We start from the raw sequence: 11,398 nt of genomic DNA on the forward strand, positions 1-11,398 counted from the left end.
ATTAAGAAGCAAAACGGTTATCCTAAGCAAGTATGGCTGTTTCAGATAAAGTGAGTTTATAACCTAAATATGAAGCAATTTGGCTTACCACATAACTAAACAAATCTCTAAATCACAAGGTAGACGCGAATGACACATCGGCAAGATACCAAGCCAAAAAACCGGTTAATATTGGTATGAAGTCGTACAATTCATACAAGTCATGCATCCTCAAGCACTCTCAAATATCAAAGGCACTATCTTAATACCAAGCCAAAAAAACGGTTAAAATTGGTATGAAGAGATGAAGCCATACAATTCATTATCAAACGTTCTCAGTGATCATCTAAACCCACATTACAATACCAAGCCAAAATATGGTTAATATTGGTATAAAGTCGTGCGGCTCTTCATCAAGTCTTCTAACTCATTCGATCCTCTGTCAAAAACCAAGCCTAAATACGGTTAATATTGGTATAAAAGTTGAAAAGAGAAAATCAAATCGAAGACTTCTTTTATGATCCATTCCTTCTTCACAAGTCTATTTATATTTCGTAGTTCACTTCTTTCTGGCCCCATTTATTTTAGTATTTTTCCAATTCTGTTGCGAATAAATTTTGATCATAATTTTAAGTATGCTTTGTTTCATCTACTAGATGACAGGGTTGAGGGAATAGTAGCAGCCAAAATATATGTCGTTGTAGAAGTCTTTGATAGCAATGGTAGAGAAGTTTGGTTAAATGAGTCTTCATATTGAAACCTACTTGAAATACATCTAATCGTTTCCATGGTGATATTTTGTCATACATCTGTATCTAATATATATTCGACAACTAGAGGGGTGATAGTTGTCTCTGTTTTGTCAGTAGTATACGGCAAATATACTCAAAAACGGAAAAACGAACTCATTTTGTCATCAAGCAGACTTTAGCGTAAGAGGCAATTTAAGTTTACAGGGAGAGAAAAATCATTTTCATGAGTGATGTCCAGCATGTCGGCATCACAGGTACATCTTGCATCCCATTGCATTCCAGAAGCGAACTGTGTAGTTTTTTAGAATGGTTAGGATCGCCCTTTCTTTTCTGCAATTTTTTGGAGCGGACGAAAACATTGGCAACAGATCCACCAACCTCGGTATATACTATGTTGCAATGAGCGATCGATTTTGCGTATCCATTTGAAAAATGTATTTGGACGGTTGGTACTTTGCAGGTCAGGTAAAGTCAAATGCTGTCGCAGTGGTTGCCATGTTGAACTCGTTTCTCCTCACATGCACATCTTGAATGCGAAATGTAGATGTTTGCCATTCTCTTTACGTCTCTTATTTGCAAATTTTTGTAGTTCAAGGTTCGGAAGGTAAATGCCATTGATGGCAAATTCAGATATTGTCTGTGAGTCGTCTTCATACTTCTGCGAAGAACGACAGCCGATCACGAGCTTGTAATATTGTAGTTTAACTGGTCTGTTCTAGATGTGTGAGATATGCGAATTGGAGAGTATAAAACTGTCGCTAAAATTTCTGTAATTTATGATTTTTCAAACCACCGCGATTTCTAAGATTGATAGCATATGAACACATCGTTTCGCTGACCCAGGTAATTAACTGTTTAAGCAGTTTGCTATGCTATCTGATGGCCTAGCCGATATTATATCGTCAAATGCATAAAGGCAGGGAGTGAGATTCCGTTGCTTCTGTTTAAGTCTAAGCTTTGATGCGGAAGTACTTGGAGTCAGTCATATTGCAATGAATCTTTTGGCTATTACCTCATGTCATAGCAAACTTTATAAATTTATAATTCTAAGAGCAAACCAATGAGATCATTACAATCGATCGACCACGGAACTTGCAATCGAACATGTATATCGTATCGGCGCATTCCGTGCATCCAAAGTTGAAAAACGGCTGTTCGTCCTAGTATGTGTATCTCATACGAACTGGCCATTTCGTATCTTTTTAATGTAAGTCTTGCAATTGGAGTTGTTGTGAACAGTTCATTTGACAAGTATGCTATTAAGAGCGGATAAACATGCACATCATTCTTTCATGACCATGATCATGAAAGGGAAAGCCATGAAAATAGAAGTACAATGAATTGAACTATGAAAAAAGGACGCCTCAATAATAGTTGGATATATCTACGTCCAAATGAAAGTCATGGATGGTTGCCAGCATATTTCTGAACGATGACATCTGCGTTCCGTCATGATGCAGTAGCTTCTTTAACGTTGTCTTGCAGATAAGATATACCTATGGCCGCTATGTTGAAGGCAGTTATATTGGGAAACCAGTAATAGTTCATCCGAGAATTTATAGTCGAATTTTTTCCAAAGCAAGCATGCATTAACACTGCTTCGTTATTTGTTAGCATCAAATATATCGTGTTGGCAGTGATAGTTATCAGTATCAAAGCTACTTCTGAGCAGCCATTCGTTTCCTATCAAAATATACTTGTGTAAAGCATATTTGCAGTTCCTTTTCTTATGTGTCAATCATGCTTTAAATTAATGGCTTCCGAAGGATCACTTAGAGATATATACCTTAACACCTCGGAGTTTACATCAGCTCCCTTATTAAAATAAATTCTATACTTCAAGGTTGCAAATGTTGTTTGTAATGTCGATAAAATTGAGAAATGTACTTTTGCGTAGGGTCAGAGCTCGAGGCTGAAAATCAGGCACAGGGAGTTGTATTTAAAGCACCGACATCAAGGTAGCTAAATTGGAGAGGACTGCTTTTCATCTTGTGGCTTACTCACATTTTCCATTTTGCTGAGTTGGACCATTGTCAGTTCTTCAAGGCTAGAAACTCTGCATGTTGCTGAAACCCGAGATTTCAACTTCACAGGGCATCGCCAAGGCCTTAAAGGGTCCAGGTCTGTCATGTGGAGAAAAAATTGATACGGCAATGACCGCCTGGGAAATGTCTTCCATTTACTTTCCACACAAGGATGAATTTCTGCTTGACTGGTTGTCGTCTATGCTAGTCAAACCTCCAACAAAAAAGTAAGACTTTTACACATGCGATATTGGTTCTATAAGTGAAATAGAGACTTACGAGAATTTTCGTTTTCTTAGGAAAGAGGAAAACCCACAATTGGACGAAAGATATTGGAAGCTATTGCGCGACCTTCTTAGACATTATGTGAACTCGAAAGCCAGCGACCGCATACCAACTATTCGAGTGCCATTGATATTATCGTTCTCAGCAGCATTTCAAAATTTTCAGGAAACGAATGGTTGGGATGCTCAAAAGGTGGTATCACTTTACCGCTCCATCCAAGACTGCCTCCAGCTCTTGACGCAGCCTGCGCTCGCTTTTGCCTACAGGCCAGCAATGGATCAACTCTTTACAACGTTCGAAAACTTGATCTTAGTAATAGACGGTCAAATGCTTATCGATCGTTCTGAGAGTAATCAACTTCTGGTTGAACTTATCAGATCTGCAAATATCATCATCCCGAACTTAGAATCTCATATGCTCACATCTGCTAATCAACGAAAGGTGGGTCTTAACTTACTACAAGTCTAAATTCATATTGCAGACATATGTACTAACGCAAAAAAAAACTTGCAGACATTCTCAACTTTAACTGGAAAGTCTTTCCCTTCGATCATTCGAGTGTATTTCGGCGTGTCAAAAAGTGACGACCCTGCGTTTGTTGATGCCAAGAAGTCCTTGGATCAACTATTTCAAAACGGTCTTTTCCACGCCGATACCATCTTAGAATACCCTACTGTACTGCAGACGATCCTGAACAGTGACAATAGTGCGTCAAAAAATCAGAGCTATGTAAAGAAGCTGTTTGATGAATTAGCTCATTGCATCCGACAATCGCAACAACCTCAAGATGTGGAAGCGGGTACGTACACTAAGCATCGTATATTAATGTGGTTCATGGATTTACTAACTGAAACGATTGTGAAGCTTTGTATATCTTGTCGCCACTATTTGCTATGTTTGTTCAGTCATATCGAAAGAAGAGAAATGCAGTCACCATGTCGAATGTTCTGAAGAATGCATCATCCATGGATGTTAACCGTACTGTGGAATTCGGCTTTTTTCAAGTGATGTACAATATCCTTATAGACGCAACGGCTTGTCCGAACGCCAGCTTGGAATCCTTGAACAACTTGCTTCAAAATATGTTGGATATGAACATCTATCATGCGACTAATGACACTGTCGCAAAGGAGCAACATGCAGTTCTTTCTGCTGTCACAGATATGTTGTTTAGAGATTTGGCGGAGAAAGGTAATATATATTATGGATTGGGCGATGCCTATGCTAGTAGCGTTTATTGACGGATGGTTTTGTTTTTTCGTTGAGCAGAGCGACAAGGCACCATATTACGAGGACTTTGCTTGCTGTTAGAAATCAACGATAGTTTGATTGAGCAACATATGTCTGACCTATGGCCATTTATGTTAGATGTAAGGATCCAACTGATGCGATTGCTATGTACAGCGTACCCGAACTGACAATGTCTGTATTCCAGCCTATAGAAACTGCAGAAAAGGAATCTTGCGAACTGGCGAAGGCTATTCTCAATACGTTTGCAAAGTCAAGACAGATTGGTGAATATCTCCAAAGCTTTATAGAAGCTTTGAATGCCTACGGAGAAGACAAAATAGAGTATTTCCTACGAAAACCCATGTTCTCAAGAGAGTTTTTGAATGAGTAAGTGACATTCCAAAACTGCATGGAGTCAAATGTATACATGGTAACTGACGAAATGCCATTTTCAGATTCTCTACCTGTGTATATAACAATGTGCCACCCACGCAAGCGCTTTCAATCTTCCAAATTTTCATCGATCATATTTCACAAACGGCCATTACTGAGCAACCGTCGAAGAAGAGAAAGACATCTACTACTGAACATACGTCTTCGCAACGCTCTCACCGACTGGCGTTGGAGCTTCTTTGCCAATTTTTGCTCGCAATTCGCTTGACACCGCAACAAAAATTAGCGTTTTGTGATAGTTTGTCTCAGGTCGCCATCAACATCATTATGGAACGACTGAATATCAACAACGCCAGAGATGATATTCGGATGGCAATACCTGCTCTGCAATTGCACCAAGCGCTCCTCAATACATTTTCAGATATATACTTCAACTTATTGGACGCTGAGTTCAAGAACAAACTTTCATCATATCTTCATCAAATTACTGCAGTGTCCTCTAAGCAGTCGTCCAATATGTCTTTGACCGCATTCCTTTTCTCGGTAAGTCGATTTAAGAGTGCTCCAGTGCCCATTGTATATAAAACGCTGACCTTGCTATTAGATAAATGCCACTTTCCAATACGTATACTATTGTATGTTGAGCAACCTCAAACCATCCGCCGTCACTCTTGAGGACTTAACCAATGACGCTCTATCGATTGTTCTATCCAAAATTGCTACTAGTAGTACATGGAATGGCAGGATAATGGATTTGAACCAAGAAAATACCGGCACAGCTTGTTGGAAAATTCTCACTGAAGATTGGCTTCCAACCATCAGGTAAGCAGAAGTCCTTGGACTATATTACAGTCGCTTCCACTTAATAACTCTACATTTTTTCAACTGATAGTACATTGGTGTCGCCTCAGCATATGAATGATATTACTCGTATCGTGGTATCCCATATACATTCTCATGACCAAAAACCTGGTGAGATCAGTGTCCACGGTATCAACATGGTTCTTTTGCGATCAGCTGAATTCTACGAGTTGGTGAACCTGAGAGGTAATTTCTCTTCTGTGCAAGCTTCTGCACAAGCTTATCATCAAGACAGTACCTAATTGCTAACGAATTTCCAAACCAGTATGCACATTCAAGGTTCTTTTTGATGCATTCACATCCAACATTGCTTTGCTAGCCAAAGAGTCAAAGCATTCCGAAATGTTATACAGTTTAGCCGAGGCGCTTCAAGATAGTTCCCCCCGCATTCAGCCTTTAGTTCAGAAAGCGCTACCACTATTTCAAAGTTCAAACATGAAGCAGGCAAACACTGTGTCCTCTAATGGTGTCGTTTTGAACCTCTTCGTTCAACTCGAAAAGCTTCACCTGTTTCCTATGGAGTACTTCAACAAGTATCAGAGACAACATCTTCTATTGACCATGGTTCTGACCGAGCGCTTGTTCTCCATTGACGGCTCTGATATTTGCGAAAGAAACAGACTTGCTCTTTTATGCAGATCATTTGCCTACAAACTCATTCGCTACCGTGGAGAGGTTGGGTTTTTGGTAAGTCGAGATGATTATGTAACTTCTGGATGGCGATCAAGTAGCTAATCTTTCATTTTAGGTTGGAGATGCTGCCTTCTTACAGTGGTGGATCAGATCTGCAGCATCTTTGTATGTTGACGAAGGTACAAATACCATAGGTCATAGACTGTACCAAAACGTAGTAAAAACGACGGTACTCCTTGAAAAACTGTTGCTCAGGTATGTATGCTGCTTTTCGATCGCCCCAGAATCAATATATTAATGCCCATACTCTCTGTAGCAAATTGATTGAAGACGCAAACGCCGGCAACCAGACTTCCATTGATGCTATATCTTCGTGCAAGAGTGAACTGAAATCAATATTTTTGGAAGAGAAGCATAATACAAGTAACAATGCTCCCGTCCAATTAGACTTTATCATTGCCTTAGTGGCAGTCTTAAATGCTCAAAGAATGGCTCGAGCTAAACGGTACGTGCGAAATTGCTACACTGCATAAGATGAGAAACAAAACTAACAGAGTTACTTTCAATCTAGCAACCGAGAAGCCACACAGATCATACTAGACCTTGGTGACCTGCGAGATGAACTTTACAGTTATGTTATCAGCAACTGCCATAACTTGAAACAAACCATCTTGACCTTTATGGACGATAAAAAACCAACATCGGAAAACACTGTTGGCCATAGATTTATGAACACCTCCAAGTGTGTGATCTCATTTTCGCCGATTCTAGTTCTAAGCCATCAGCTGCTGAGACAGCATCATGCTAACATCAATGTTAAGGGTAACCACATAGACCTACATTATCATGGGATAATTCCAATGCAATGCAGTTGCTCACAAACTCTATCATTATAGATGACCAAATTAGCAAACTTCTTGTCCCTATCCTCAGCGTGATCTCACCTTGCCTAAAGTACCTTCAAATGTACATATCCACTCAACAGTCTTCTGAAGGGAAGGTTCTTGCAAAGCTCCTTGGTGTTTGCGGTGAGATGGCGATCACTCTTTGCTCTGCTGTTCCTGAACTGCAGAACAATGACGTTACTCAACGAGCGGTCGCATTTGTGTGGTATGTGTATGAGATCGCTCATAGCCATGGTAGGTACATTTTTTGGTTTGTTTCTCAAAGGAAGTCTACGTCTTAACCTTTCGAAAGTAGGCGAGGATGAATGCAAAAGCTTAGTTGACAAGGCATTCGGTGGCCTGATACCAACGTTATCACAAGAGCAATTTGTGGACGTGCTCCATTGCATAGTGCAAAAGTCTGGTTTAGAGTATCAGTCCGACGCACAAGCAGTACAAGACACTGTCAAAACCGAAACAGTTTTGCATTTCCTGTGGCTACTAATGAATAACTGCAGCCCTGGTGAGTGAAATGGTGAAAGTTCACAGTAAAGTAGACTATGAAATGTGCACTAACACCTTTTCTACTATAGACCAAAGAAAGCCTTTCCGGGAACAGATTTCCTCGGTCGTTATCATGATATCCAATGTCATGGAGAAAGCATTATCTCCTGGCGTATTGAAGCAATCCTTAAGACTCTTTGCCGACATTGCAAACGATCAAAGTATAGGGTTGAGATCTTACGATATTTCTCTTATGATTGCTGGAATAACGCAACTGCGATCACCCAACTTGCCTACAGCACTGAAGCAGGCTACCACTAAACAAGATGCCAACGATATATTTGAAGGCATCTTCAGAGTACTCTCTGGTATTTTGAAGAACAGAAGGCAGCAGCTTGTTCAAGTCATTACGCCGTTCACTGCTATCTTAGAAACATTGGTTCATTGTTTTAGATCTTTACATCCATCAGTGGCTATCTCTACCCGTAAACGAAAACAGGATAACAAGAAACGCATGCTGCAAGACCAAACGTTTTCATTATTGACCGATCATGCCCCCTTGAACGAAATGTGTGCACGTAGCTATGCACGTTTACTCGATAGCTTGGGCGATCAAAGTGCAACGAATACAGCTAATACAACTAATGGAAAAAGCCATAATTTGGCAAAGGCTTTCTCCAAGCACTCGCCTTACATCATTGCTGAATACTTGTCTGTTCAAGCCGACCCAATATCAACCATTTCCCTTCCGGCCCTCAAATCTGCGCTTAGACCAGGATTGTTTTCTTTATTAGATATCTGTGGTGAGCATGAGAGAGACATGCTCATGAGTGCTATCGATACGAGTCAGAAAATGCTGCTAAAGACGTTGTATGCAGACTGGGCCAAGACTCATCGCTACACTGGTCGTTAGGAGCTATATGTATATGTGTATTGTAAAGTCAACGACTCCTAACATTTTACTCAATAAACGAATCTGATTCGCTGTCACGGTGTCACCACGAGTATGGCGCACAAGAAAGGGAAGGGAAGGCTATAAAAACCAACCACGGCCAAAAGACACTTTTAATCTTTGAGCTTTTTCATCCAGTCCTTGGTAACCCTAACGCAACCTAGCGACTTTTAAACCCCCTTTGAACAAAGTAACTTTCACACTTATTCTAAATGCGCGAAGTCATTTCCATCCACGTCGGTGAGTTTTCGCATACCATTTTTTTTTTTTGTTCCATCTGACCTCATGTCACAACATCGTCGCTAATCATCTTGTTGGCTAACAGGTCAAGCTGGTGTCCAGATCGGTAACGCCTGCTGGGAACTCGTAAGTAAAATGATTTCCTAGCAAATACGCGTCTGTTTCATGTTTTTTAAACGTCTCCCCTCTTGACACAGTACTGCTTGGAGCACGGTATCAACCCTGATGGTCATCTCCCTGAAGGTGAAGGCAACGGTGATAACTCGTAATTATCAAATGCTCTTTTATGTCACTTCATTTTCCCCGTATTCCATGACTAAAACCTTCCTTTCTCTTCAGCTTCGATACTTTCTTCTCTGAGACCAGCAGCGGAAAGCACGTTCCCCGTACCGTCTTCGTCGATCTTGAACCCACTGTCGTTGATGAAGTCCGTACCGGTACCTACCGTCAACTTTTCCACCCTGAGCAATTGATCACTGGAAAGGAAGATGCTGCTAACAACTACGCTCGTGGTCACTACACCATTGGCAAGGAGCTCGTTGATGTTGTCTTGGACCGTATCCGCAGACTCGCTGATAACTGTACTGGTCTTCAAGGTTTCCTTGTCTTCCACTCCTTCGGTGGTGGTACCGGTTCCGGTTTCGGTGCTTTGCTTCTTGAACGTTTGTCTGTTGACTATGGCAAGAAGTCCAAGCTCGAGTTCTCCGTCTACCCCGCTCCTCAGGTGTCCACTGCCATCGTTGAGCCCTACAACTCCATCTTGACCACCCACACCACTCTTGAGCACTCTGATGTTGCTTTCATGGTTGATAACGAAGCTATCTACGATATCTGCCGTCGCAACTTGGATATTGAGCGTCCCACATACTCCAACTTGAACCGTTTGATCGCTCAAGTTGTTTCCTCCATCACTGCTTCCCTCCGTTTTGATGGTTCCCTCAACGTCGATTTGAACGAATTCCAGACCAACTTGGTCCCTTACCCCAGAATTCACTTCCCCTTGGTCACTTATGCTCCTATCATCTCTGCTGCCAAGGCTGGTCACGAGAACTTGTCTGTCTCTGAGATCACCAACTCTTGCTTCGAGCCCAACAACCAGATGGTTAAGTGCGATCCCCGTCACGGAAAGTACATGGCCTGCTGCTTGTTGTACCGTGGTGATGTTGTTCCCAAGGACACGTAAGTAGAGAGAGACAAATGAACCCTGCCTATATAACCATGACTGATGAATGCTTTTATTTTTTATTTTTATTTTAGCAATGCTGCTGTTGCTGCCATCAAGACCAAGAGAACCATTCAATTCGTTGACTGGTGCCCTACTGGTTTCAAGATTGGTATCAACTACCAAGCTCCCACCGTTGTTCCCAACGGTGATGTTGCCAAGGTCTCCCGTGCCGTCTGCATGTTGTCCAACACCACTGCCATTGCCGAAGCCTGGGCTCGTCTTGACCACAAGTTCGATCTCATGTATGCCAAGCGTGCTTTCGTCCACTGGTATGTCGGTGAAGGTATGGAGGAAGGTGAATTCTCTGAAGCTCGTGAGGATTTGGCTGCTCTTGAGAAGGATTACGAGGAAGTCGGTTCTGACTCCCTTGGCTACTCCGATGCCGAAGAAGTTGAGGAATACTAAATGCTCCGCTTCTGCTATGAGGACTCAATACTATGAGAATTTCCTCTGACCTTTTCATTTTTCTTTTTGCCAAGAAAAAGAATGAACAGAATAAAAATACCCTTTGGATATTTGTGAATTATGTTGACTTGTTTTTACAGAAAGAACGAACGGTGAATTATTTCGAGTGAGAAAAAAAAAATTTCGATCCTGTTTACCCTAGCACTGTGCTAGTATCGGACACCTCGCTATTTGCAAAGGGAACTTCTTTAATCGTAAAGCAGTTCATACTATGGAACAAAGTGATCCTATCCACTTACATGATATGGACGTCCAACGTACTGCGGGTCACAAGCAGTTCAAAATGGTATCCTGACACACTCCGTTGTTTTGTTGGCGTTACAGGAAACGTGATCAGCTTGAAAGCCTTTCTCAACAAGCTGTTGGATCAGAAAAAGTGACGAAAACGGTATATAGGTACACAAATTAGAAGTTGAAGCGTCTTGAGTAACATTCCTGAACCATGTCTGTTAACCGATACGAGGAACCTCCTGGGATATTTTTAGGGTCATGATCATATGTAAATTATTTACTTTGGATCAAGATGTGTATATGCTGGCCATTGACCTATGTATTGAAATGCGTTTGCATCCTCACTCTGTAGACTTGCAGGCATGTTTCGATGCTAGGCAGAGATCCAGGATTAAATCGATCCACACACCCACTATTTGATTTTTTATTTTATTTTGGGGGGAGGAGAGTGGCAAGAAAATTCAAAAATATTTTTTTTTTCTTTTGGGCATCAGCATCCGGCCACAGTGATTGTACTACCACACGATGAGTCGAATAGGCGCGATCCCATCCCCATATGACACCCAGAAATCACTGAATATCATTGAGATCTTCCTGGATTAAAGTGAAAATAAGCTCTGAGATCATAGACGATGATCATTGTAAAAGAAGGGTAACTTTCAATGGAAAATTAAAGTACGCCCCGAGGAAGTGACTACCTCTGTGGGGAGGTTTCACCAACACTTGAAGGCTTAACTCAC

At 41.3% G+C, this 11,398-nt stretch overlaps 4 protein-coding genes across 4 annotated transcripts; 3 read left to right on the forward strand and 1 right to left on the reverse strand.

Moving 5' to 3' along the window:
- Nucleotides 1-2,119: 2,119 nt before the first annotated feature.
- On the reverse strand, nucleotides 2,120-2,606 carry K450DRAFT_263785 (uncharacterized protein). The gene is made up of 2 exons (XM_051592702.1): nucleotides 2,518-2,606; nucleotides 2,120-2,452 (listed from the first exon to the last, which is right to left on the reverse strand). Exon 2 carries the CDS (start codon nucleotides 2,346-2,348, stop codon nucleotides 2,181-2,183), a length of 168 nt encoding a protein of 55 aa, XP_051440007.1. The 5' UTR covers nucleotides 2,349-2,452; nucleotides 2,518-2,606; the 3' UTR covers nucleotides 2,120-2,180.
- A 166-nt stretch (nucleotides 2,607-2,772) lies between these two features.
- K450DRAFT_263786 (uncharacterized protein) lies at nucleotides 2,773-3,520 on the forward strand. Its single transcript, XM_051592703.1, has 2 exons — nucleotides 2,773-2,982; nucleotides 3,055-3,520. The coding sequence occupies exons 1-2, from the start codon at nucleotides 2,792-2,794 to the stop codon at nucleotides 3,506-3,508; spliced, it is 645 nt and encodes a 214-aa protein (XP_051440008.1). The 5' UTR covers nucleotides 2,773-2,791; the 3' UTR covers nucleotides 3,509-3,520.
- Nucleotides 3,521-8,059: 4,539 nt separating this feature from the next.
- On the forward strand, nucleotides 8,060-8,458 carry K450DRAFT_181472 (uncharacterized protein; the record flags this gene model as incomplete). The annotated part of the gene is made up of 1 exon (XM_051584369.1): nucleotides 8,060-8,458. One exon carries the CDS (start codon nucleotides 8,060-8,062, stop codon nucleotides 8,456-8,458), a length of 399 nt encoding a protein of 132 aa, XP_051440009.1.
- A 145-nt stretch (nucleotides 8,459-8,603) lies between these two features.
- K450DRAFT_263799 (uncharacterized protein) lies at nucleotides 8,604-10,493 on the forward strand. The gene is made up of 5 exons (XM_051592704.1): nucleotides 8,604-8,737; nucleotides 8,823-8,863; nucleotides 8,935-9,002; nucleotides 9,077-9,916; nucleotides 9,995-10,493. The coding sequence occupies exons 1-5, from the start codon at nucleotides 8,710-8,712 to the stop codon at nucleotides 10,365-10,367; spliced, it is 1,350 nt and encodes a 449-aa protein (XP_051440010.1). The 5' UTR covers nucleotides 8,604-8,709; the 3' UTR covers nucleotides 10,368-10,493.
- Nucleotides 10,494-11,398: the final 905 nt, after the last annotated feature.

The sequence above is a fragment of the Umbelopsis ramanniana genome, assembly GCF_025399195.1.
Source record: "Umbelopsis ramanniana AG unplaced genomic scaffold K450scaffold_121, whole genome shotgun sequence".
NCBI classification, from domain to species: Eukaryota; Fungi; Mucoromycota; class Umbelopsidomycetes; order Umbelopsidales; family Umbelopsidaceae; genus Umbelopsis; species Umbelopsis ramanniana.